This window comes from Haemorhous mexicanus, chromosome 3, assembly GCF_027477595.1.
Source record: "Haemorhous mexicanus isolate bHaeMex1 chromosome 3, bHaeMex1.pri, whole genome shotgun sequence".
Lineage (NCBI taxonomy): Eukaryota > Metazoa > Chordata > Aves > Passeriformes > Fringillidae > Haemorhous > Haemorhous mexicanus.
This window is the reverse complement of record NC_082343.1, coordinates 99345224-99368173: the sequence shown is the minus strand read 5'-3', so window position 1 is coordinate 99368173 and position 22950 is coordinate 99345224. Positions and strand designations below refer to the sequence as shown.

General features: G+C 36.6%; 1 protein-coding gene across 3 annotated transcripts in view; it reads right to left on the bottom strand.

The window, feature by feature from the left end:
• The window catches only part of TPO (thyroid peroxidase), a 45793-nt gene that overhangs the window by 9852 nt on the left and 12991 nt on the right, over window positions 1-22950 (bottom strand). For 2 of the 3 annotated variants that reach the window (XM_059842819.1, XM_059842818.1), the window contains exons 7-13: window positions 20255-20461; window positions 14108-14623; window positions 7978-8236; window positions 7308-7478; window positions 6301-6538; window positions 2547-2752; window positions 1144-1314 (exon numbers count right to left, since the gene is read on the bottom strand). In XM_059842819.1, the coding sequence (XP_059698802.1) occupies window positions 1144-1314; window positions 2547-2752; window positions 6301-6538; window positions 7308-7478; window positions 7978-8236; window positions 14108-14623; window positions 20255-20461 (1768 nt within the window). The remainder of the gene's footprint in view (window positions 1-1143; window positions 1315-2546; window positions 2753-6300; window positions 6539-7307; window positions 7479-7977; window positions 8237-14107; window positions 14624-20254; window positions 20462-22950) is intronic. The other variant, XM_059842820.1, reaches the window with a different exon arrangement.

Here is a 22950-nt window from a genome sequence, read left to right as displayed (position 1 = left end):
GAATTCAGTGGATAAATAGGATGTGAATAAAGGAAAGAGCTGCAAATTTCATTTTACTTTTTCCATACCAGGTATACAATTAGAATGAAGAGCTTTCTATTCCACTATCACAGAAATACTGATAAGCAGACTTTAATGTGGATGAGCTGCAGCACTTGCACTCAAATTATTTTATCACCATCCATAATATATTCTGAAATACAGCCTTTTTGGGTTTAGTTTTCTCTCATGTTCTTATAAAGCAGAGGAGTGTGAATATGCATACCCACACACACGTATATACATATATATGTACACACATCCCCATTATAAAAGCACATATTTGAAATGTGAACAGAGAGAATTCATTCTTCATAACATGAAGAGTGAAAGTCGATATATTTGCCACATTCTCTTTCTAATCTATTCTATTCACACTAAAAGGCAAAAAGAAAATAAAGATTAAAGAATTATTAAAAAAACAGAAAAGGGTTCCTGTGAAAATGTGCCAGAAATATGTCCTTTTGCTGATTTTTCACCTACTCTACTTTTGTACCTGCAGAAATAATTAACTTCTGGCAAATCTTTTCACAGCTATTTGGGAGAGGGAGGTTGGACCAAAGTGATTATTACTTTTCTGAATTTCACTTATTCACTTCACAGAATGTTTTTTTTTTTCACTTTTACTAAAATTATTAGGATGACACATGGCCTAGTGGTGCGTAGTTCAACTTTTATCTAGAGGATCCATTGAAACAATGCCAGAAAAATGACGACTCTTTGTCATGCTGTTATGTTCAATGTAGGAGGAAGCAATGTATAGTTCTGATTTGCTGCCTTTTTCCTCACTTTCTCCTCCCCCTCCCTCCCAATGGCTGTTAATAGACTTGATTTTTGCTTAATTGGGCATTTTTTTAGTGCCATTTTCCTATCATCAGCTTGATTGCTGAATCAGAACAGGCAGAAATTGAGATAGCAATTCTGGAGAGAATTTCACATTTTTGTGCTATTACGCCTATAACCCCGGGATGCTAACTACAAGGAAGTGTAGGAGTGAATTCACATCTGATGAGCTACGGTGGACTTTAGCTGTTAGAAAACTCATAAATAAATAAATAATTAATAATAATTAGTATTAATAATAATAATAATAATAATAGATACCTATACAAACTGGAGCCTCAAAGTTCCATCCTTTGCTTGTGCAGGTTAATTGTTCTTCTCCTTGCAACTGAAATCCATAGTGACATGTATAAGTCACTGTAAATTTTCCAGATTCTGAGCAGTATACAAAATCACCATTTTCCACACTCTTTGGTGTTCCACATAGTTCATCTACAAATAGAAAATCTGTATAACAGGCTTTTAAAACATTAAAAGTTTGACATCCCATGTCAAACTATGACATCCCCTTATACTTACAAATGGATGGTGTTCATTACTGCTATAAACATTAACTTCAGTGAAAATTTTCACATGTTTTAGGGCAATCAAGATTTTCATTGTTCATTTATGGAAAAGAATTTATATGGGATAGCACAGGTTTGACTTGTAATCCTCACAAAACTAGCATTACAACATAAGAAGGACATGGACCTGTTGGATCAAGTCCATAGTAGGGCAACACAGATAATCAGATGGCTGGAGCACCTTTCCTTTGAAGAGAGAGGCTGAGAGAGTTGGGGTTGTTGTTGTTGTTGTTGTTGCAGCCTGGAGAAGAAAAGGCTCCAGGGAAACCTTTTTGCCATCTGCTAATTAACCAAGTCTTTTCAGAATGATTTGCACAAACTTTTTACCAGAACCTCATGCAATAGGACAAGGGGTAATGTTTTTAAACTAAAAGAGGGTTGATTTAGATTAAGTGTGAGAAACAAGTTTTTTAAAAGAGTATTGTAGCAGCAATCCCCTGAATGGGGAATAATGAGCAGACTCCATGATTGTAGAAGGCTGATCAATCACTTTATTGTTACTGTTAGTACACTATACTATTCTATACTATGTTCTATTATATTAAAAACCCATTATCCTTGCCAGTCTGATACAACTTTGACCTAATTGGTCAATCAATCAAAACACCATCACCAGAGTCCAATTAAAAAATCACTCTTTGGTAAACAATCTCCATGACACATTCCACATGTGCACAACAACAGATGCAGCAAGTAGAGATAAGAATTGTTTTCTTTGAGCTTTCTCACAGCTTCCCAGGAAAATCCTGGGAGAGAATTATGTCTGTGTCTGTTCAGAGGATATGTGCTCACCACACAAGAGTACTCAAACACTGGCACAAGTTGCCCTGAGAGGTGAGTGCCCCATCCCTGGAAACATTTGGATTCAGATTGCACAGGGCTCTAAGCAATTTGATACACTTGAATATGTCCTTGGTCATTCCAGGTGAGTTGAACTGGATGTTTTATAAAGATCCCTTCCAAGCCAAAATGTTCTATGATTCCATAATCCCACTTAGAAGTGGGATTATGGAATCATAGAACTTTTATTCCCCCTTCCCTCCCCTTCTCTCTCCACCCCTCCCTTCCCCTCCAAAATGATTGGTAACAACAGATTACCTTCCTGATAAAATTCTTGCCAAGCTTCTAAATTCATCCCAGGTATATTGTTACAATGCTTAAAATCTTGTGGAAACTTTCCAAGTTGAAAGGCATCTGCTGGCACTTCAGAAATGCCTGTGTTGTCACAAATCACACGGGACAGTGAATGTTTTTTGAGTTCCTGCTTTTGAGCTTCTGTGAAAACATCATTTTCCCACCAAAATCTGGAAAAAATAATACAAACTTTTTCTGAAAAGATAAAACTCAAAGAACTGGTTATTCTGACTTACACAGTACATTATATAAAAGACTAAAAATAAGAATTACAGCAAAAATAGGTGAATATAACAATAATAAGAGTAAACGTCATGACCATACAGAACCATTAATAAAAAGGCTAGTGTGAGTCTGATGTACTGGTCAGCTCAGGTCTTGTGTTAAAGCCAACAGAATTGCTTTTCATTGATTAAACAGGTCCACAAAAAAAGTTACAATCCTGAGATAAAAACTTGAGACAGACTTATTTGGACTGGATCCTTACTCCTATGCACAGTAGTATGTGCTGTTCACTCATAAATTGTTAAAGCTTAAATTATAGAAGAATGGGAGGAGTAACCATAATAGATTTCCCCATACCAAAGCTTTTGAATTCTGCTTGCTCTTACTGAATGGTTGCTAGGAAAACAGGTATTGTTGAATGTTTCTCTGGTTAACTAGGAGCATTTAATTTGCTAAGAAACCTGTAGACATGCAGAGTAATTATAGTGGAAAAATGTAAGATAGTTATGTTTTTGATCATACAAAAAGAAAGCTAAGAGGACTGTCTGGAATAGACAAGACCTGTTTATTTTTGTCAGGAGTGTGGTGTCAGAACAGAGGAACCAGTTGGTGCTACAAAAGTATATCTATTAAATGGTGACATATAAAATATATATGTATGCATAGACAATATACATTCAAAGGTTAAAGGAAAGAAAACAATGAGGAGAAAAGAAAAGATAAACATTTTGTAAATAAAGAAGTGTCATTAATGCCAAAAATACTTCTGGAGAGTTTGATTTAATATCTCTATTAGTAAATTAAATGGTCATAAGCACTGCTACACTACTTAGTTCCCTGTGGTACTCAGGCCAAGCCAGTTAGGATTTTCCCAAATGCTAGGCAGGATTGGTGGTAACATGCCTGAGGATAGTCAGCAGTAGAGTATGGGAGTGATCACACTATAAAACTGAGCTCAGGTTTAATAGAGGACTTATGATCCATAATACAGTGGGCTCATGGCTGAGGTAACTAGAAAGTCAGTGAGTTTGTGTTTACATTTTCCCAAATAAAACAGAGCAGCAAAATTGACTGTGGACTCTATGCAACCCTGACATGTGAGTAGCATTTGAAGATTTTTATGAGCTGTCTGTAAAAATGGGAAGTCTGATAATTGTGTTTGTGTTCTGGGGAGGACTGCCAGTGTGCCCTAGGGTGGCTTTTCAGGGCAAATCGGATCCTGCTGCCAAGAGGAGCATACCTGCTGGATAAGGTAAGTGCATGTGAAATTTTGGAAAACTGGCTTTATTTGTATGCCAATAATTACCTTCAGAAGCCTGATTTGTTAAAAAAACCCATCCCACTTTGCCTACATTGAAGGAGGAGGCAATTTACAGAACCAGGGGTGAAGTGAATGTCCCAAACCTCAGCAGCACTGTGGCAAGAACTGCAGGAGAGATGGAGGGGCTAAAGGCTAAATCTCCCTGCACACCGTTCCTAAACTACTCAGAGCATCCTGAAACCTCACTGATGATTCCAAGGCCCCTTCCTATAACCAAAGCTATCAAAGATGTTCCTCCACTAAGTTCTACATCAGCCATGTCCCCTTTCATGTACATTAAAACCTATTCTACTTTCATCACAAAATTCAGTTTTATCTACAGGTCTAAATGAAAAAATATTTTTTAATCTACCCAAAAGATAGATGTTTACTTTAACAAACATTTTGGTTTACTCCATTCTGTCTGTATCCGGTGACCAAATCCCTATGCAAAGTATGTCAAAACTTCAGAAGTTTTGCCCAAATATTTCAAATCCTGAAAAAATATTCAGAGGAGGAAGAGGCGGAAGAAGACTAATGGATCAGAAACAAGCTGTTTCAGGTGGTGTGGTTAAGACAGTGCCTGAGTTTGGCAGATAGGAAGAAGAAAACCTTTTATTTTTTGTGAGATTACTGAAAAAAAGTTTTTTGGGCCATCAGAATTCAGAGTTCAGATAGATGACAATTCCAGGTAGTCCTGATTTTTGAACTTAAAGAGTACATTAGAAGAATTATTTTTAAATCCCTGCATACAGATCTGTCAGTTGGGGTATCTTGTGTATGTAGTGTCCCTGGTGCGCTTATAGGTAACACCCAACACTCTACCTGACCAGACACTTTTTTGTTCTTATTATGTGACAACTATAACATGTTCTAACATACTTCTAACTTCTCTTAGGTGGTTTCTTTATTATTAATGACAGAATATCATTTCACATTTAAGTTAACTCCCACAAACTTTGTGGCAGAAAAGTGGGGAATTCTTTCATTGTTAGAACTATCTTTTTCTCAATTTGGAATTAATGTATTAAATTAGGCTTATGCTTATTTAATGCAGGTAGCATTATAAGACACTGAATGTTAAGTAACTGTGTAAGGTACTGAATAATAGAATGGAGGCTGAAAAGACCTCCATAGATACTCCTTCCTCAGATAGGGAAAAGTATGCCTGTACAATTCAGAGGGCTTTCAACCATGTTTTTAACACAGAGGAGTAGAATATTTGTTGTCTATACAGTTTTTGCAAATAAAATGTTACCTTTATGATTAGCATTGCTTTTTCTTGTGAGATAATTAATTAACATTTTTTAAAGTTCAGATTTAAATTCTGCCTTGGATGATTATTTCCATAATGGTTATTTTCCATAACAGTGACTTATAAGGGGAGCTTAAAGGTCATTGTAAGGATCAGATGTACTTAAACATCCCTGCTAGCATGGTATGAGCAGTTTTAAATTAGTTGTCTCATGAGATCCAAAATTACTGCCACAAGTACACGACAGAAATAAAAATTTTTGGTTTTATAATTGCTTCATGAGCAGAAGCAAGATATAAACAGCTTCTTGTGCCCCGTTGTGACCTAAAGCTGCATTCCTCCTGCTTTTTTGGTATGAAGGGTTGTACTGGTACAAGGTCCTGGTGGCACTTGTACAAGGTTGGTTGAACTGACATCTTATGCTGTGTCCAATGAGGTAACTCTGGGAACATTCTGCAGTCCCAATTCACATAAGGCCAAGTATGTGGTGTTTTTTTAATCCCCTCTATGAAGACTGAATTACAGCTTTTTCCTATGCTTTCTGACTTTGCTGCAGTTGCCAAAGAAAAATATTGAGGTTCTTTCAGCTCCTGAGCCCAGGGCAGCCCTCAGGGGGAATAAAGCCTGCACAGTACTACATCCATCCCTGCAGAAGCCACTGGCCCCTGCCACAATTAACTTCTGGTGGCACCTTGCATTTTCAGCAGGAGTGCACAGCTGGATACCACAGTACCATAGAAAGAAATTCCATGTTATCTGGAATTGATACTGTGTACCAGCCAAAGAGGAATAATCAAAAGCTCACCCAACAAAACTGAAAGAACTAAGACAAAAATGTGCAAGGGGTAGAGAATGATTTTTTGAAGCATATTTAAGTGTCTGTAAAATCTCCATTGCTCCTGGGTTTCTACACATGGTTTGACTCGTAATAAACTCACCGGTCACCATCCCTTAGTGCTTTCATTTGCTTTCCAATTATACATGCGAACAGGGGACCAGTTCTAGCACCTGGAAGAAAGTCTTCCATGAGACCACCAAGCCAAACATCAATGTTGTTAGGATTATGGTACAATTCCATGATTTTTTCAGTGACACTGGGATTGGTTATTACTGTATTCAGGTCAGTGTGAGTTTCCAGTTTTGGTAAACCACAGAATTCTCGCCATTCATTATAACCTGCAAATATGATATTAAAAGGAAGATTAGATTTGTCTGTTAGACATGATACTTGAAATTTAAAAATTTATAAGGACCGGATTTTGACAATCTTGATCATAGTCATAGACAATTATGTATAAAAAAGGTCTACTATTACTGGTTAAATTGATGAGAGAAATTATGGCAGGATCTGAGCTAAGATATAGCAGTCTTTCTCTAAGCAGGTTTATCCATGGCCTGATGGGCTATTAATCCTTGACTGCTGGTTCAATCTTACCCTGGGCTGACTGGAGTAAAAAATCTAATGCAAAAAACAGTGACAAACATGTAATATTTCTCAAAATGTGGAGTGTACCTAACTAAGCCATCTATACCACTCCTGAAGACATCTGTCAACACCTTCTGTGGTTGGTGGAGCTGGTGAGGCTGTGCCTGAATTGACCTATCCCCCAGGTTGGGGACAGCCTGCTAATGGGGAGTGGCTGCTTCAGGCAGGAAGCCCCACTTGTCAGAGCTGGTTCCAGCAAAAACAAGTCAGGTACCTACACTGAGCACACCCAGATCCACTCACTTGTACTGTTCTTCTAAATTCCAGATTTACCAGATTATTTTAATCTCAAAACTGTCAAATACTTTCCATCAAAGTTAAGAATATAAGCAATGTGTATTTTAAAAGAGACTTAAGTGACTTTTCAGATTACTAAAACTATTATTTAAAAGCTTATGATTACATCCCAAATATAAGCAGTTATACTTCAGTTACCAGTTTAAAGAAAAATCAATAGACCTGGGAGTCCATGATCACGGCCACGTTGTAAATTCAATGACGATAAATCAAGTGAACCATTATTGGACAGCACAAACAGTTTTTCTGTTAACTCCTCATTCAGCAGTTGATCTTGTACCTGCAGTTTTGCTGGATGTGCTAGAAGACCCCTTATTAAAGGATCCAAGCCTCCTATAAAAATAAAAAAAGATGGTATTATAACTTTCATAACAAATTTGAATACATATATGTTTCTATGTTTTTAAAACATTGTCCACACAGGTTTTAACATGCAGCCACATGCAAAAATCTCCTTTAGTTTAAAGAAAAAGTAATAGTGATATGAAAGAGCTCCATCTTCTTCAGGTATAAAAGAACTTGCAACCTGTTAATAAATTCATACATAAAAAATTCCAGAAATGTCTTTATCATCACTCATCCTTCTATTGCTAATCTACCAGACTGGTTTAATCTGGAGAGTAATTTTCTTCAAATTCAGTCAACTATTTATTGAGAATAATAATTCAAGTTCTTTTTAGTGCTCTGGAATCCAGTCAACAACTTAAATAAATAATTTAATTAAATAAATGCTCCAATTCCTAATTCAGGATAAGTAACTTTGGAAAAAGTTACAGTATTCTGGGGAGAAAAAGAACAGAAAACAACAGAAGCAGTTTAAATAAGACCATACCTTCTTTAATGAGTCTCCAGGGACTAAAGAAAACTTGGTGCAAGTGAAGATTTGGGAGTTCAGGATCATCTAAATACTGTGCATTCAATCGCCTTACTATTGGTTGGATTGTTGCATGACCAAAACGAAAAGCAGCTGTTGCAAATACATTAGAAACAGTGGGATTCATTGTGGGATCATAACCTGTATAAAGGCCAATATACAGATTGAAAGCATCTGGACCAATGATTTTGGGAATGTAATCTCTTAAAGTAATAATCTGAAAGAAAAGAAAAAGAAACATATTTCAGCTTTTCTATAGATGAATAGTAATGAATCCCAGGTGCTAAATGCTATTTTCTTCATTCATCTATGCCCAATCATTTGGCATAAGTAAGTGCAATATTAGCTGGAAAAAAATATCAGTCTTATTTTTGCAGCAAGGGGACAAATGACCAGAGAATTGGTGGTGCAGCTCAAAGCAGTGCAACAGTCAGGCCCTGTTAGGTCTTACCATAGATATGCTAGACCAAAGCCTCCTGAGCAGAGATTACCAGTGCTTCTCATTTACAAACCACAGGAGTAATCCAGCTCACAGGAGGTGTGTTGAGATTAAAAATGTAAATTATAATGGCCTTAAAAATGGCAATGAAAGCATGAAGCACTATAATATCTTTCAAGAACGCTTTCTAATGTGAAAAGATGCTATTTTCAGACATATGTTTGTGACACAAATCCTCTTTTTCCTTTTTATTTGAAATGATGAGGCTTTAAAATACTGGTGTCCAAAATCTCCTTGTAGACATTTTATACTAATCTTAAATCAATTTATAGACTTCTATAAAATACACTTCAAAAATGAAAAGACTGATAAACACCTTCAGTCAAATGCTTTTATAATGTAATAGTATTAGAGTGGCATAGAAAAGCATAGGAGTAATCATGAGGAAAAGGAAAGAGGGGAAAATATTCTAATGTACCAAATAAAATGAAAATGCATTATAGGTTAAAGATTATGCTGAACTCAATAAAGCAATATGAGATAAATATGAAGCATAATGAACTCAATAAAATACCTCATAGATGCAATATAATATGCAATAAATATACAGACAAAGGTCCTTTGAACTTGATATAGTGCATATTGAAAAGCTAGCTGGCATAAAATAACCTTATAAAAAACTTGTATTTTTATTTTAGGCACAGAGCACAGACAAGCAAACCTTTCCAAAATTTGATCACTTTTCTCAGAAAGTAGAGGTTTAGTTTTTCAGGTTAGGTTGTGCAGTGAACAAAATACATAAAAGACAATATGTTAGAATCCCTTTTAGGTCTCCTTTAGTGCAGCATATTATTGTAAATCAACAGCGACTCCGATGAAGGAGAGAGAATGATGCATCTGACTCCATCATCAGAAGGCTAATGAATTACTTTATTATACTGTGTATATTTCATCTAAACTGAATCTGCCAGGCACTCACTCTTGCTCACAACTGCACAGAGCAGCACTCATCTCTCCTTCTCTCGTGACTGTCCCGTGACAGTCCCACACACACACACTTCTTGGCCCTGATAGGCCAAGGGAGCAAAACATCCTCACTTTGGGTAAACAATCTCCATATTGCATTCTACTTTAGCACAACACAGGCACAGCAAGAGAGATAAGAATTGTGTTTTCCTTCTTCTCTGCTTGTCTCACAGTTTCTCTCTGTTCAGAGGGCATGTGAATACCACAGCACATGAAACAAATGAAATTATTGCAAGACATTAGTACTGACACTGTCATTTGAAAAGTTAATCTTTTGCTTTATTCGCAAAGGTTTTGCAAGACAGCAGTTCTAATTTTAGACATAGTTTTTACAATCAAAGACCTTATGGAGGAGTAGGTTAGTCATGGATACAAAAATCCTGGCATGACTAATTTTTTGGCTCATTTTAAATGAAATCCCAAGCTAAGCTGCTCAGAAAGGCCGGGCTCCCTGAAGGAAAGGGCAACTCAGATTTTTCATTTGCTCCAGAGGCAACATCTTCATTTCTAATTTCCATGATAGGGAAAGAGGGGTTGCCATTTCAAGACACAAAAATTAAAAGGCTAAGGGTAAAAAGGTGTCTTATGCCTGCCTACCCTTCACTAGGAGAGGCATCTGTTTGATGGAAAGTTCCAAAGTCTAAATGAGGCTCCATCAAGTAGAGGTGAGTTTTAGACAATACAGGCTAAGTTGTTCCTAATACAGAAGACTACAATACTGCTACTTGAATCTGCCAAAGAACCCCATCTAAAATGGCATCTAGAATTTTTTTATTCTCTGGATGTGGCCAAATTTGTCTGTGTGAAGTCAAGGAGAGGCTCAGTACAGGTTCCTACAACTTACACCTATATAAATTTCAAAGAAGATGTTAAAAGCTGACAAGCATCAAAATTATTTTTGTTAAAATTCTTTTGCATGCAGTCCCTTCTCTCAGATAATGACATAAAATGTTTATTTGCTTTCATAAATAAGCACAGTACTTTCTTTCAGTAGAGTATTCCTTCAATAAATGAGATCTCTTGTGGAAAGAAAGGAATGCGCTTGTTACAAAATACGTCAAAGTCAGACAGCAAGCAACTATATGAGAAAGAAATCACAAGTTAGCTTAATGAATGGCTTCATAATTTCTGGCTTACTTTGAGTCTATTTGTTTAAAAAAAGTTAACTTTTATGCATTTGCAGGAGCATAAGGGAATGTATGTGGATATCCTAAGTCTGAACCTGCAAGGTACTGAGTGGTCTCAATTCTGTGACATTAATGAGATTAGTAGTAATCCAAATTCCTCTTAGGCTACATTCATCATCTCATAAAATCACATCCAAACTCTGCAGAAGCCTCACAAAGAAAACAATTTTAATCAGTAACATCAATATTTCTGCTATCTCATGGCAGTCATTGTTCCAATAGTTTATTTAGTGGAAAATTATGAAAAATGAGCACTGTGTTTTAAACAGAGGCCCATATGCTTGGTGTTTTAATGTGAACTTTTTCATCTATATAACCATATATTAACTGAGAAATTAAGATCATTTAAATTCTATTCATTTAGTCATACCAGAGAAAATAAAACACTAATTTCTTAGCAATTCTGCCAATCATTTGGTAAGTATCTAGATAGAAACAGCATCTGAGTGTCAGAAAAGGGTTTGTATAGATTTTGCATCATATCATGAAACCCATGTGCACTGTTTACAGAAAAAGTAATTGAATCCTGACCTGTAAACACTAGAATACTGGGAGTCAGGCAGGGTGTTACTGTTAAAGGCAACACTCTTCTCATTCAGAAGGCAGAATTACAGCTATATGTTTTTATCAATTAGATGAAAAAGATCCAGAAATTCTTATCACTTTTCATAGGGTTCAGGAGACATTCCTTTCAAAAGCCTCTGCAAGTGTACCCGAAAGTAGGTGTGAGTGGGGCACAATGGTTGGAACAGGAAAACAAAAAAAAAAGGTTGGAAGAGTGAATATAAAAATGTGTGAACCACCATAAGGATAAGTAAGGCCAAAAGTGTGTCTTGTCATTGCCATTGGCCAGCTGTAACTGCAGAGGAATAGTATCTCACTGAGATAGTGTGGTGCCAATTAAATGAAGCTTCAGCACCTGGAAAAGATTGCAGAAAAAATAGAGAACTATGAAATATAGCAATGATGTTTAATTCATTAAAGTGCTTTGCATGGTTAGTTTGCTGCTCTCATTGAAAATACTAAAGGATTTACAGATGATGAAGATGATGTTGAAGTCCTAAACTTTTGGGTAAAAGGTGATTTTACAGAGTTCAATTTTTAATAAAAAAATGGACACATTATTATAGTTTTGTTAATAGTCTAAACTTTACACTTTATAAACATGAGTTCTGACATTATTCAATACATACTATTTTATAAGATACATTGTTTACCTATTTATTCTTTATAATTACATATTCTGAGAGGAACTACCTAATAATCTAATTTCACAAACAGGTTTCATCTAAGCAGTTAATGTATGTAAGTCTCAGAAGAGAGACTTTCAGCCACTTTCAACCCATGCCTTGGACCATGCAAGATGTTCAGAGAACACAAGCAGACGCAGAAGGAAGCGAAATAAACACCTACATGTACACTGAAAACTAAAGGCAGTTGTCACCTAAAACTGGGATTAAGTGGGAGCAGCTCCATTCTTTCAGAGATGGTTCTCTGGTACTGTAATAAATCAAAGAGAATTGGATTCATATTGATCTGCAGAAGTCCTGCTCCATCTGACTAGTGCCAAATAGTCCATCTTTCATAATCCAAATGGCACATCAGGGGAAACTGTCTCCAGAAAGAGCAGCATAGGTGTGTGCAAACTTTGTATGTATCAGATAGTAATGTTTAGACTAGCAGTTGCATACGTGAACATTTTTTCTTGAGATATTAAATGACAATGAAAAAATGTTTTTTTGCACAAAACATGAGATAAATAAGAATATGTGTCTTTAACACTGCATACTGCAGTATTAATACTTTATAAAGTTAAGCTTGTGTCATTCCCATGAAATACAAAGGGCAGTTACTACTCCTTGTCAGTGAAACTGTGTAATGCAGCCAAAAAACCCTCTTTTGTGCAGGATATCAACAGACAATTGCTATGTTTGCTAACTTTGTCAAGTTTCTATTATCAAATACTTGTCACTAGAGATATTTATGGTGCCAAAAAAACATCCAGGAAGAAGAGGATGGTCTAAATAGATTTTTTTTTACATCTTCTTTATTCTAGAAAGAAGAATAGGCTTTTTATTCAATTCTCTATAATTACACACCCACAGGCAGGACTCTAGCTTGAAAGCATTCCTTCCAAAAAAAGAGAATTTTAGAGATGTCTAGCAACTGAAACAAAACTTGATAGTGGAAATCTCAAGGTAAATTCAACCAGAGCTGTCATTAGTGTGCCAGTTAAAATACCACACTAATAGAGATACTCCAATTATCTGTCCTGAATGAATGTTTCTAAACCAGCTAGAAATAACTCAAACCCATTTCTTATGAGCCACAGGCAAATCTCATTAGTCTGTGATACCAGCAGAGATAATGAGCAGTGCTGATCCATGCAGTGCAGCGCCTTGCATAGAACTGTTTCTTTCAGGCTGTTATGTTTGCAGATGCAAACCAGAAGGATATGAATGCACAGAGGCCTGCTTTTGGTCTTGCAATTTTCTTCTAACAAGCATTAACAACTATTATGACTTGTCAATGCCATTCTTTTAATGAAAAATGGCGTATTTATGGTAGAGGAGCTGACTTGGTTAAAGTCAACAAAAAGCTAAACATTTCAAAAGAGCTGACTAAATACAACTGTGTTACTTTGAAGCTATATGGCTTTGAGTGCAAGGAACAATGCATTAGATAATGTAGGTGGTTTCTTAAAGGAAACATGCTTCTTATTCTATTCCACTGTCTAAAAATTGTGGCAGAAGAAAGGAAAATTGTTTTATCAGAAAAATGAACTTTTATTGCATCCTTCCCCAATTTATCTTCAAATAAGTGTCCTTTGGTACTGAAAAAAAAAACAAATTATAAAAGTCAGAAAACATGTCTAATATACACATCCTTATGGACTCTTCTGTATTTTCCTACTCCTATTTCTCCTGCTATCTCCTGTCAACAGTAGCCCCTGATGTTTGTGCATTACTACTTAATTGAGAACTTCACTGGCATTTTTACACAGAGGATTTATTATTTATGATATACCTGTGAGAAAGTAAACATTTTGTACATTATAGAAATAGAGAGACATACATTACTTTTCAATAATTTCCCTTACCAAAAAAAAAAAAAAAAAAAAAAAAAGCATCTGAAAAGGCCTCATTTATAGACAAAACAGACATTGTAGTTGCCTGCATAAATAAGTATCAGAGTAGAAACTGCCATGAAAATCAGAGCACTAAGGTGCCTAGACAAACTAAGTACTGGGACATTGCATTTAGGAAAGTGGAAAGCAAAACAAACTTTAAACATGCCATATGTGAAGCACGGAAATAGGTGGGAAAGAAAAGGTGACATGATCTCAAAAGCCCCTCACAGAAGCACATTTGAAGCTTTGTGAGTTCTGTTGTGAGATATTCACTGCAGTGTGTAGATAAGCAAACAAGCAGCCAACCTGATGCAGCGCACCAACAATTTTGCGCGTCTCTTGGTAGACGGTCTCGGCGCTCCAGTGGCCGTTGATGCGTTTGAGGGCTCGGGCCAGGCGGTTGTGCTCCCTCAGCCACAGTGTGTGCATGGCAGCCAGGGAGGTGACCTCGCTGGAGCGACTGTCCCCAGCCAGGAAACATTCCACCCTCTCACCTCCACTTGCACTTGAGTCCTGTGCACAAGGGGATGGGATCTGGTCTGTAAAAGGCAGGTACTCCCGATGGTTATCATGGTACTTTAGGTTTACTCTGAGAAGGCCTTCTTTGCTTGTTAAATTCCTCAGTTTGTTTTCAACAGCAGGAGTACTGCCATAGACTGTAGAGGCATCAAGGAAAGAAGTTAAGCCATTGATCTGCTGTCTTGTATTTAGCATGGATATATTTCCAAAGAGAATAGCATGATCACCAGTGCCGCATGCGGGAGATGAGCGGTAGAAGGGCAGGCAATCCATCCCTGTAGATAACGTATCATTGGTGGTTACCTGCATGCAAAATAAAGGTATTTTCTGAGGTGAGGAGAACAGCTATAGATGCTGAATTGAGTCTTGTCTAAATATTTATCTTCACTCTCTCAGTTTTTCATTACTCAGACCTCATCTACTGGAGTGGCATATTCTGAATATGTATCGATTGTTTTTCTTTAGACTGAAGGAAAAATATGAATATTTTTTAAGCAGAGACAAACAAACCCCCAAACATTTACTTTATCATAAGATGTTGATGTAATACATCTACATCTAAATCAGTCTGGCTTTACAATGAAAATTCATCATGAAACGTATAAGAGTGAAGACGTGAACATCTGGTCAAATTCTGTTCTACTGAAGAGCAGCTGAAACAGCAGGTTTACCTGTATGCATGAAAACATAATGATGAGTTTCAGCATCTGCAGCAGCACTCTGTGAAAGCTTTTGTTCAATACTGAGTTCTAATCCAGCTTCCTAACTAAAAAAGACAAATGTAAATATTCATTCTGCTTTCTGCCAGTCCCCCACAAGTCTTCTGATGCAATATTTTGCTGCAACAGTTTTCTTACAAGTACTGAATTCTGACCATCTTTATAAAAAGCAAAGGCTGCACATAGACTTGGCTAAATGAAAGATTGCCCAGTCCTTTACTGATTTGAACCCCACACAGCTGAGACACTGAGGTCAAATAATGAGGTTCAAAAGTCTGACTAAGAGAAAATAAATGTTTTGTACAGACACCTGAGCTAACCCTTAATTTGCATTCTGTCTGCTTGCTTTTCATTTTTCAGAAGTCTTCAGCAGAAGACAGTGAATGTTGCATATGTGATGTAATTTCTTCTTCATTTTTCTAATAATACAGAGATCAGTTTGCAAAGATAGAACAGTCATTAAATTTGGGTTAACACTAACAAAATAACTTTTGTTGTGGAATGAAGTTAATTAACTTTATATAATAATGTTACTTATTATACCAGATAAAATCTTCCTACTACTGGGAGCTCATGTCCATAGAGATCGATACCAGCAAGTAATTTACATTAAGAAATGGTTTAATTTTTTTTGGTAAAGAAATTCCACCATTATTTCTTCATTGCCTAGGTTTTAGCAAATCAAGGTAGGTTGTGTTTGAAAAAAACAAGTAATTTTTTTCACTGATTTTTGAAATCAGTCATTTCTCTGTCTTGTGTTTTCTATTTAGCATTTATTATTATGTCTTTTGCTATTAGTGTGGCTTCTTTTTCCCTTCGGCTGGTAATGTAAGCAGGCAGCTCATCTCATAATACAAATATCTGAACTTGACAGCCACAGCCCTGTATGTGTTTGAGTGTCTCCTGCTTCTAGTCATCAGGAGATATTCCAGGAAGAATTCAAATATCACTGAGAAAAGAATGTAGGAGGTGCCTTTATTCTGTTAAACAGCAAGGCTTGCAGCAAAACATAAACACTGAATGAAGTTCATACTGAATAATCTTTAGTTAACTGCCTCTGCAATTTCAATTCAATCCGTTCTGGTCCCAGTGGAGAAAAAAATGCAGTAATGAACATTAAGAGACTGGCAGAGCTGCATTATGCTGTCCTTTCCTTTTTCATAGGATTAGTAGTTTGCAGCCAGCAGCTGAATGTGCAAAATAGAGGTTCCTTACATTATTATTTAGAGACATTAAAAATAATTGGATTGAAAAAAGAGACCCTTTTCTGCTGAAATAGGTACTGAATAACATTTTTTTTTTTTTCAAAACTAAGAACTAAAATTAATGTGATTCTTTTTTGTTTGTGTCGCATAATTCTAGAGGGGGAAAAATTGCAACAAAACCCTGTTTGGCTGCAATACTTTTCCTATATAGTTGCAAGTTAATTTAAATGGTTATTTTATATGCATGGTCAAACCTGGTTATGGCAACATTCTTCTATGTGAAGGAAAATAAAAGGTAATAATTGTTTAAGTGTACCGCAATCTCTAAACTGTTATTTCAGTTAGAGAAAAATCTTGCTTATTGTGAATTCATCCTGTGGGAAATGACCTTGTAAATGGTTTTTTACTGCAGATTTAAAAGAAAACCTAGCTTATGGTCTCTGAAAGTTTGAAAAAAAAGAAAATATTAATGCTTGGAGATGAGTCGATGATCCCATCTGACAGCAAACTGCTGCTTCTGAAACAGAAGAAGAAGGCAGGAACTCACTTTGCTGGTTGTTGAGTGCAGATGACAGATCTATTTGTAGCTGAGAGAGTAACCTGTCATGTTACATCTCACCTTTTTCAAATCACCTCAATTTTCTGTGACTCTGTTTCTTTTCCACCTTTTTTTACTCAGGCAAAACTGTAAGCTTTTCTGGATTGTATCGTGCTAACTATGTGTTGTGTCTATCTTATTGGCAGCAACGTAATTAATACTGAATAGAGTCAGTAGCTCTCTTATGAAAGTCTTTCTAATGCTTCTTTTTGTCTCAGCCCTAACCTGAAATAATAATCTGAGGAATGACAAGTTTTCTTCCACAATCCTGTTCTGCATGCCAGGCTGTTATAAAAGAAGTGTAAACTAAAGCTAGTGGGTTTGGGTTTTTTTTCCCCCATTGGAGGACCTCCGAAAATATACAGGAAAAAGAATGTTCAGGCTCTACCAGAAATTACAGGCTCCATGTGAGAATTGCTGAGAGAAATTCTATAGCATTTATTATAAAAATGTCCAGAACAGAAAATCACAATGGTTCCTGGGAACCTATGAATCATTTACCTACACTCATTATTAATATCAATGAACTATTGCAGCTTTTGATCCTTCATTGAACTGCACTGACTGAATGTTTTCTAGGCAGATTCCCTAACCTGTGCAGTCAGGAGCCTCCTCTCCCTGCTCAATCCCCCAGAGAGGATGTGCAGCTGCAGGCACAGTTGTCCTTTTCTGTGGGTGGATTCTCCCTTGGGTGCTGCTTTTGTAAGAACAGCCAGAGTGCAAACTGCAGCCTCTATGTCTACATTGTTGTATAATATGCTATTGATTTCACTGCCATTGGAAACCAGCCACTGTTTCTTCATACATAAAATTAATGTATAAAACTGACTGTGGCAGTTTTCCAAATATTTACTATGTGGAGATTTATTTAGTTAATAATTCTGAAAGAAGAGTAGTTCTAGAGGGTAAGAGCATTTTGTTTCAGAGTTCAAAAATTAGCTCCTCTGATCACACTATTTACTGCATTCACTGCAACAAATAAATTGGTTTGCAGTAATTCTGCAAAACAAATTCCTTTTTAAATATTTTTCTTTTTTTTTTTTTAATACAGACCCTGTTCTCTGTCTTTGAGAAAAAACAGTCACAAAATACTGAACATATATAATAAAAGGAAAAGAACAACCATCTTTGTATCTGTCCATCAAAGTTGTAAATAGCAGGTTAATAACAAAATGGAGCTGAAAAATTCATAGATCTCTAACCATGTAAAGGGAAACTTATCTGATACTTTCAGAGCTGTGACTGAATTTCTTTGTATGTCCCCTGCCATGGCCAATGTATAAATGTGTATATATATTTATATACATATATATATATATATATATATATATATATATATATATATGTATATACATGCAATAAAATACATCGAAGGTAGCCTTGAGTCATCTTCCTGCTGGCCTACACTGCTGAGTAGGAGGAGCATCCAGTGCTAGATTTAGCTACACATTAAATATTCAGTGATAGATTTAGTACATGTTCACATAACTCACCCTCAAGAGCATCCTTGAAACATGCTCTCTGAACCTCGTCACAGCTCCAAGAGAGAAATCCAAAGTCTGTGCCTTGTTTAGAGCACTGAAGGAGGCACTTGCAAGTCTATGCCATGACAATCTGTGCACCTTCTATCCCTCTGCACTGAATTCCTCTACCACATGAATAATGTTAGCATTGGAGTATTTTTTAAAGATTCCTTATTTTGTCTCCTTTTTAAAGTAGATGAGCTTTTGAGACTTGAATTAGTCAAGGTTCAGTAATTAGACTGCTGTGGTCCCTGTGATCCACATTTCATTCAAATTATGGGAAACAGTATGAGTCTCCTCTCAATCAAAAAATCCATCCACAAAAAAATGTGGTGGTTTTGCACTTAGAAATCAATACTAGTCATGCTATTTTGAAGAATTTATTGTAAACACAAATGACTTTTGAAGACTTTTGCAGTTTTATAGCTGCAGAAAACAGACTTTTTAAAACAGGGAGTCAATATATTGTGGTATGTGTTTCATATGGATCCATCTTCCCATCATACAAAGCTCTGCCAGTCAGGGAGTAGATATCCACCCTAACCTCTCTTGGTAAGACTTTGGGAATGGGAATATTTCTAAGACTATGACTTAAAAACATAAACAGAAAAAACCCAATTTCTTGCCCCAGATGGAAATTTGAAACACAGCAAACTAGAGATTTCTGTCAGAACCATGGCATACTCTTAGTTATTAGGGCTGTGGTGGCTGATTCAGGTTACTCAGTACTCTCAGTTGCTCACTATCTGAAAGAATGTGGTTCTTTAAGAAGCCTCTGTTCTTTCTGAATGCTGTCAAGATATGTTTGCAAACTTTCAAATTCCATATCTCCAGGGTGAGAGGGACTAGATTTACCTGCCTGTGGTCAAATTGTAGTCATTAATTAATTTCACTTAACCTTCCCTGTATTTTAAATTCTCCCACTGTATGGAAGACAAGCCACCTTTTAACACAACCTGATTTGGTTCTCTTTACAGTTACCCAAATATTTTCCTCTACATTTAATGAAAGTGGAATGAGGCACTTAAAGCAAAAGGAGACTGTGGAATGTTTATCAACAACAGTTTGCTGAGGCAAAAAAGGTTTTCTATTTTGATAGAAGCTCTACATGGCAGTACATAGAGAAGCTGGTCAATAATCAAGCTCCAACACTAAGTAAAGCAATTTAGGTTGCTCTGATTTGAACATTGCCAAGGGCTGTGATGGGCATGGGGCTTTCCTGTAGCCTGAGTTGGATAGGCTTTGAGAAACAAAAACATGCCTTTACTTTACTTTGGTGTTTGTTTTTTTTTTTGAGTGAAAGAAGGACTATACTTTTAAATTAAGTGATGAAAAATATAGTATCCTAAATTTATACCTATTTATTTCTTCTAGCCCTCTCACAAGCTTTGAATTCATGTTTTCCATCTGCTCAAAGCAAAGATATGATGTATGTAGGTTTCTGCAGCTCCCTGGAGAACATTTTTATACATACATTGAAAAGGCAGCTCTCTTTGAAAGTTTGCATTAACTGGAAGAAGTATCTTTGCTTTCAATGAATGACATTAAGAACCTTTCATTTTATCTGACTGAAAGTGTAAGTGACTGCTTTGCTATATTCCCAATGGAACTTTAAACCTTGAAGCATAAGAACAATAACATTAGGAGAGACCAGTAAGGCTTCTCTGCAACGTAAACCTTAGGTTAAAAAATTGATGTTTTAATTAAGTACATTAACTATAGTTTGTTATCTCTACAAAAAAAAAAAAATAAATTAAATGTCTACCTGTTTCATTTAATAGTTGTACTGTTTTTTATTTTTCTATTGCTATCTGTTCTAATGTTTCTTGACTTTGCTCACCTGTTTAGAGCCTGAAATTTCTCTTGAAGAATTTAAGTTAGAATCTTACCTTTATTGGAAAACATGGATTTTGTTTTTCACAAGTCATCTGGCACTCCATCCCGCTTAGGAAGGTAGTTCTACTTGTGCTCTGGGGTGTGAATGCAATGTCATGGTCTATGTACTGTCCCCATACCATAATGATATCAGAATACAGGCTGTCTTCAGTAACAGCCTCATTAGGTGCGTGAATAATTTTTCTTGTCACTTCACGAACCTGAGAAGAGAACCAATTTACCTTGAGTGTCAAACAGTTTTTACCTCTCACAAAGTGATAAAACACTACAAAGTAGGGGGGACAGTGACAAAATCTATCTTCCCCCTCCCCAACTTTATATTGTAGAGTGCTTTCTTTAATGGTTTTACTAAAACGATCCAAACAAAAAAAAAAAAAAAAAAAGAAACCAACAACAATATAAATTCCAGCATCTACCAGGTGCTTATTTCTGTTCAGGAGCTGAGTCCAAGGTCCACAAGCAGTTTCAAGGATGTTTCAGCAGAGTTTTTCCTATATGTTTGCCAGTGAGCACTGTGTGTTTCATCTGTTCCTTTCCAGAGAATTTTGAAAACCACACATCTATTTTAGACAGTCTAAAAGTTGTCTTTCTATTTATTCTGTTTTCTCCTCCTTAAACAAAAGGATTTGCAGGGAAATCTCAAATCACTGTTGATACTCAGAAAGTCTGAGCAGCTCCATATGTAAATGAAGGAGCTTATGCAGCCCAGGACATGAGGTAGGTTGCAAACACACAGTAGCTGAAAGTTCAGCTTTCTTTTCCCAGGCAAGGAGAAGCCAAAAAAATATTTCTGATGCAATTGTGTGCAAGATGCACAGAGATACAGATGCTCTGAGGAGGAGCACATAGGGACTTTTATGCTACATGTCCAGCCTATATAAATAACCAAGCAAAACCATAAGGGCAAAATCAGCACTCAGTTTGTGGAGATTCCTCCCTCATGCTGCAAAATATTCCCTGGCAAATAGCAGCTGCCTTGGAAGTCAAGCAACTGAAAGGGCAGCACATAAAATCGACTCACAGAGCCTGTAATAAATATAAGGGCTAAATAATGAGTGTATTAGGCAGGTTCAGTTAAATAGATTTGGTAAGGACAACAGGCAACGTGGGACTTGTTAGGAACAACTGGATTTATACTGAAATAGTCGAGAGCAAGCTACCTACAGCTCATCAGGAATCCGAATCTTTAGATCAGTGTTTAAACAGCTTTGGTGGCCACAAATATTTTCTTGAAGTTAGTAAAATTTTCTTATCACTGTTTTACTTTATAGTAATCCTCACACTTATTTATCACTTTCACAATATTTTCATGTTACTTTTGAAAGAATATAGTCAGATAGCTAAAAGTACGAAAAAAGAACAATTATGTAAGTGAGAATAAACACTTATGACATCAGTTTCACATATTTTACTCCAAAACAAAGCCAAGCACCTTGCTGATGGTTAGATGTTGATAATCAGATTCAGTACAGTTATATAATCCTTTTTAAAGAGAGTTTTGCTTTACAAGCAGGTACCCTAATGAACCTAGAAAAAGGCAGTTTGTACTATCTACTGGAAATTTGCCAGTGTAAATGTCAGGTTTTCATCTCTGAGTGCTAAATTGTGCAACTTGGAGACAATGTTATTTAATTAATAACATGAGTTTCAGGTGACATTAACACTAAATTCTCCTGATTATCCTTATTAAACATACAATGGTTAAAATAACAAGACTTTGAGTCCATTAAAAGTCAGGTTTCAAAGCAATGATGACAAATCACAAATTGTAAATCCAGCCCAAATCACTGTACACTGCACTGGGGAATTTTTCTCCCAGTTCTCTGTGCAAATATTCTTTTTTCAAACTTCCCTCTATGGCAGGTCTGCTATTTTTTAAGTATATGTGGTGCTGTAATCCATAAATATTGTAATACTTTCTAAGATCAGTAAGCTGGACTAGCTAACAAATGAAGTCATGATTTGATAGCAATTCTTGTTAAGGCTTGCTAGCCCGTGAGGAATGGCATACATGCACACACCTATACACATGCTAGCATGTCCATGTGTTTTATATCTCTTTAGTTAACCTCCAACCTTCTTTTCCCCTCCTTCCCTGAATAAGGTGCCATTATTAAAACAAAGAATCATAAAATTGCTGGACAATCTAGGCTGGAAGGAAACTCTTGAGACCACAATGTGCAACTTTAAATTGAAAGCAGGTTATTAAGAGCCCCATGAAGACAGATCTTGGGCATTTCCCATGAGGGATGTGCCAGAAGTTCTCTAGGCTGGAATCAATATTCCAACAAAAACCTTTTCCATCATTTATTGCACTCACAACAAATTTAAGTTCTTGTTTCAAGACAATTTTTTCTCTGGAGCAACTTGTGGCCATTGCCTCTTGCCATTGCAGCATGCATCCTTGTAGGCCTCCCTGGTATCTACAATTTCATCATGGGAAGGTCAGAATTAGGTCCACTGTGCACCTTTTCTCTACCTGAGCAATCATCACCCTGTGTCTGCTGGCTGCCTGGTGCCTGCCAGGCCAGGCACTTGGCTGGCTGCTGTCCTGCCTCTCTCCCCTACAGCAATCTTTGGAGTGCTGGGCTGCCCCTCAGGAATGTCAGTGCCCCCTGCACTGCCCATGGGCTCACCCCAGCCAGGGGCATGGAACCTCTCCCCATGGGGCTGAACTTATGCTTTAGCA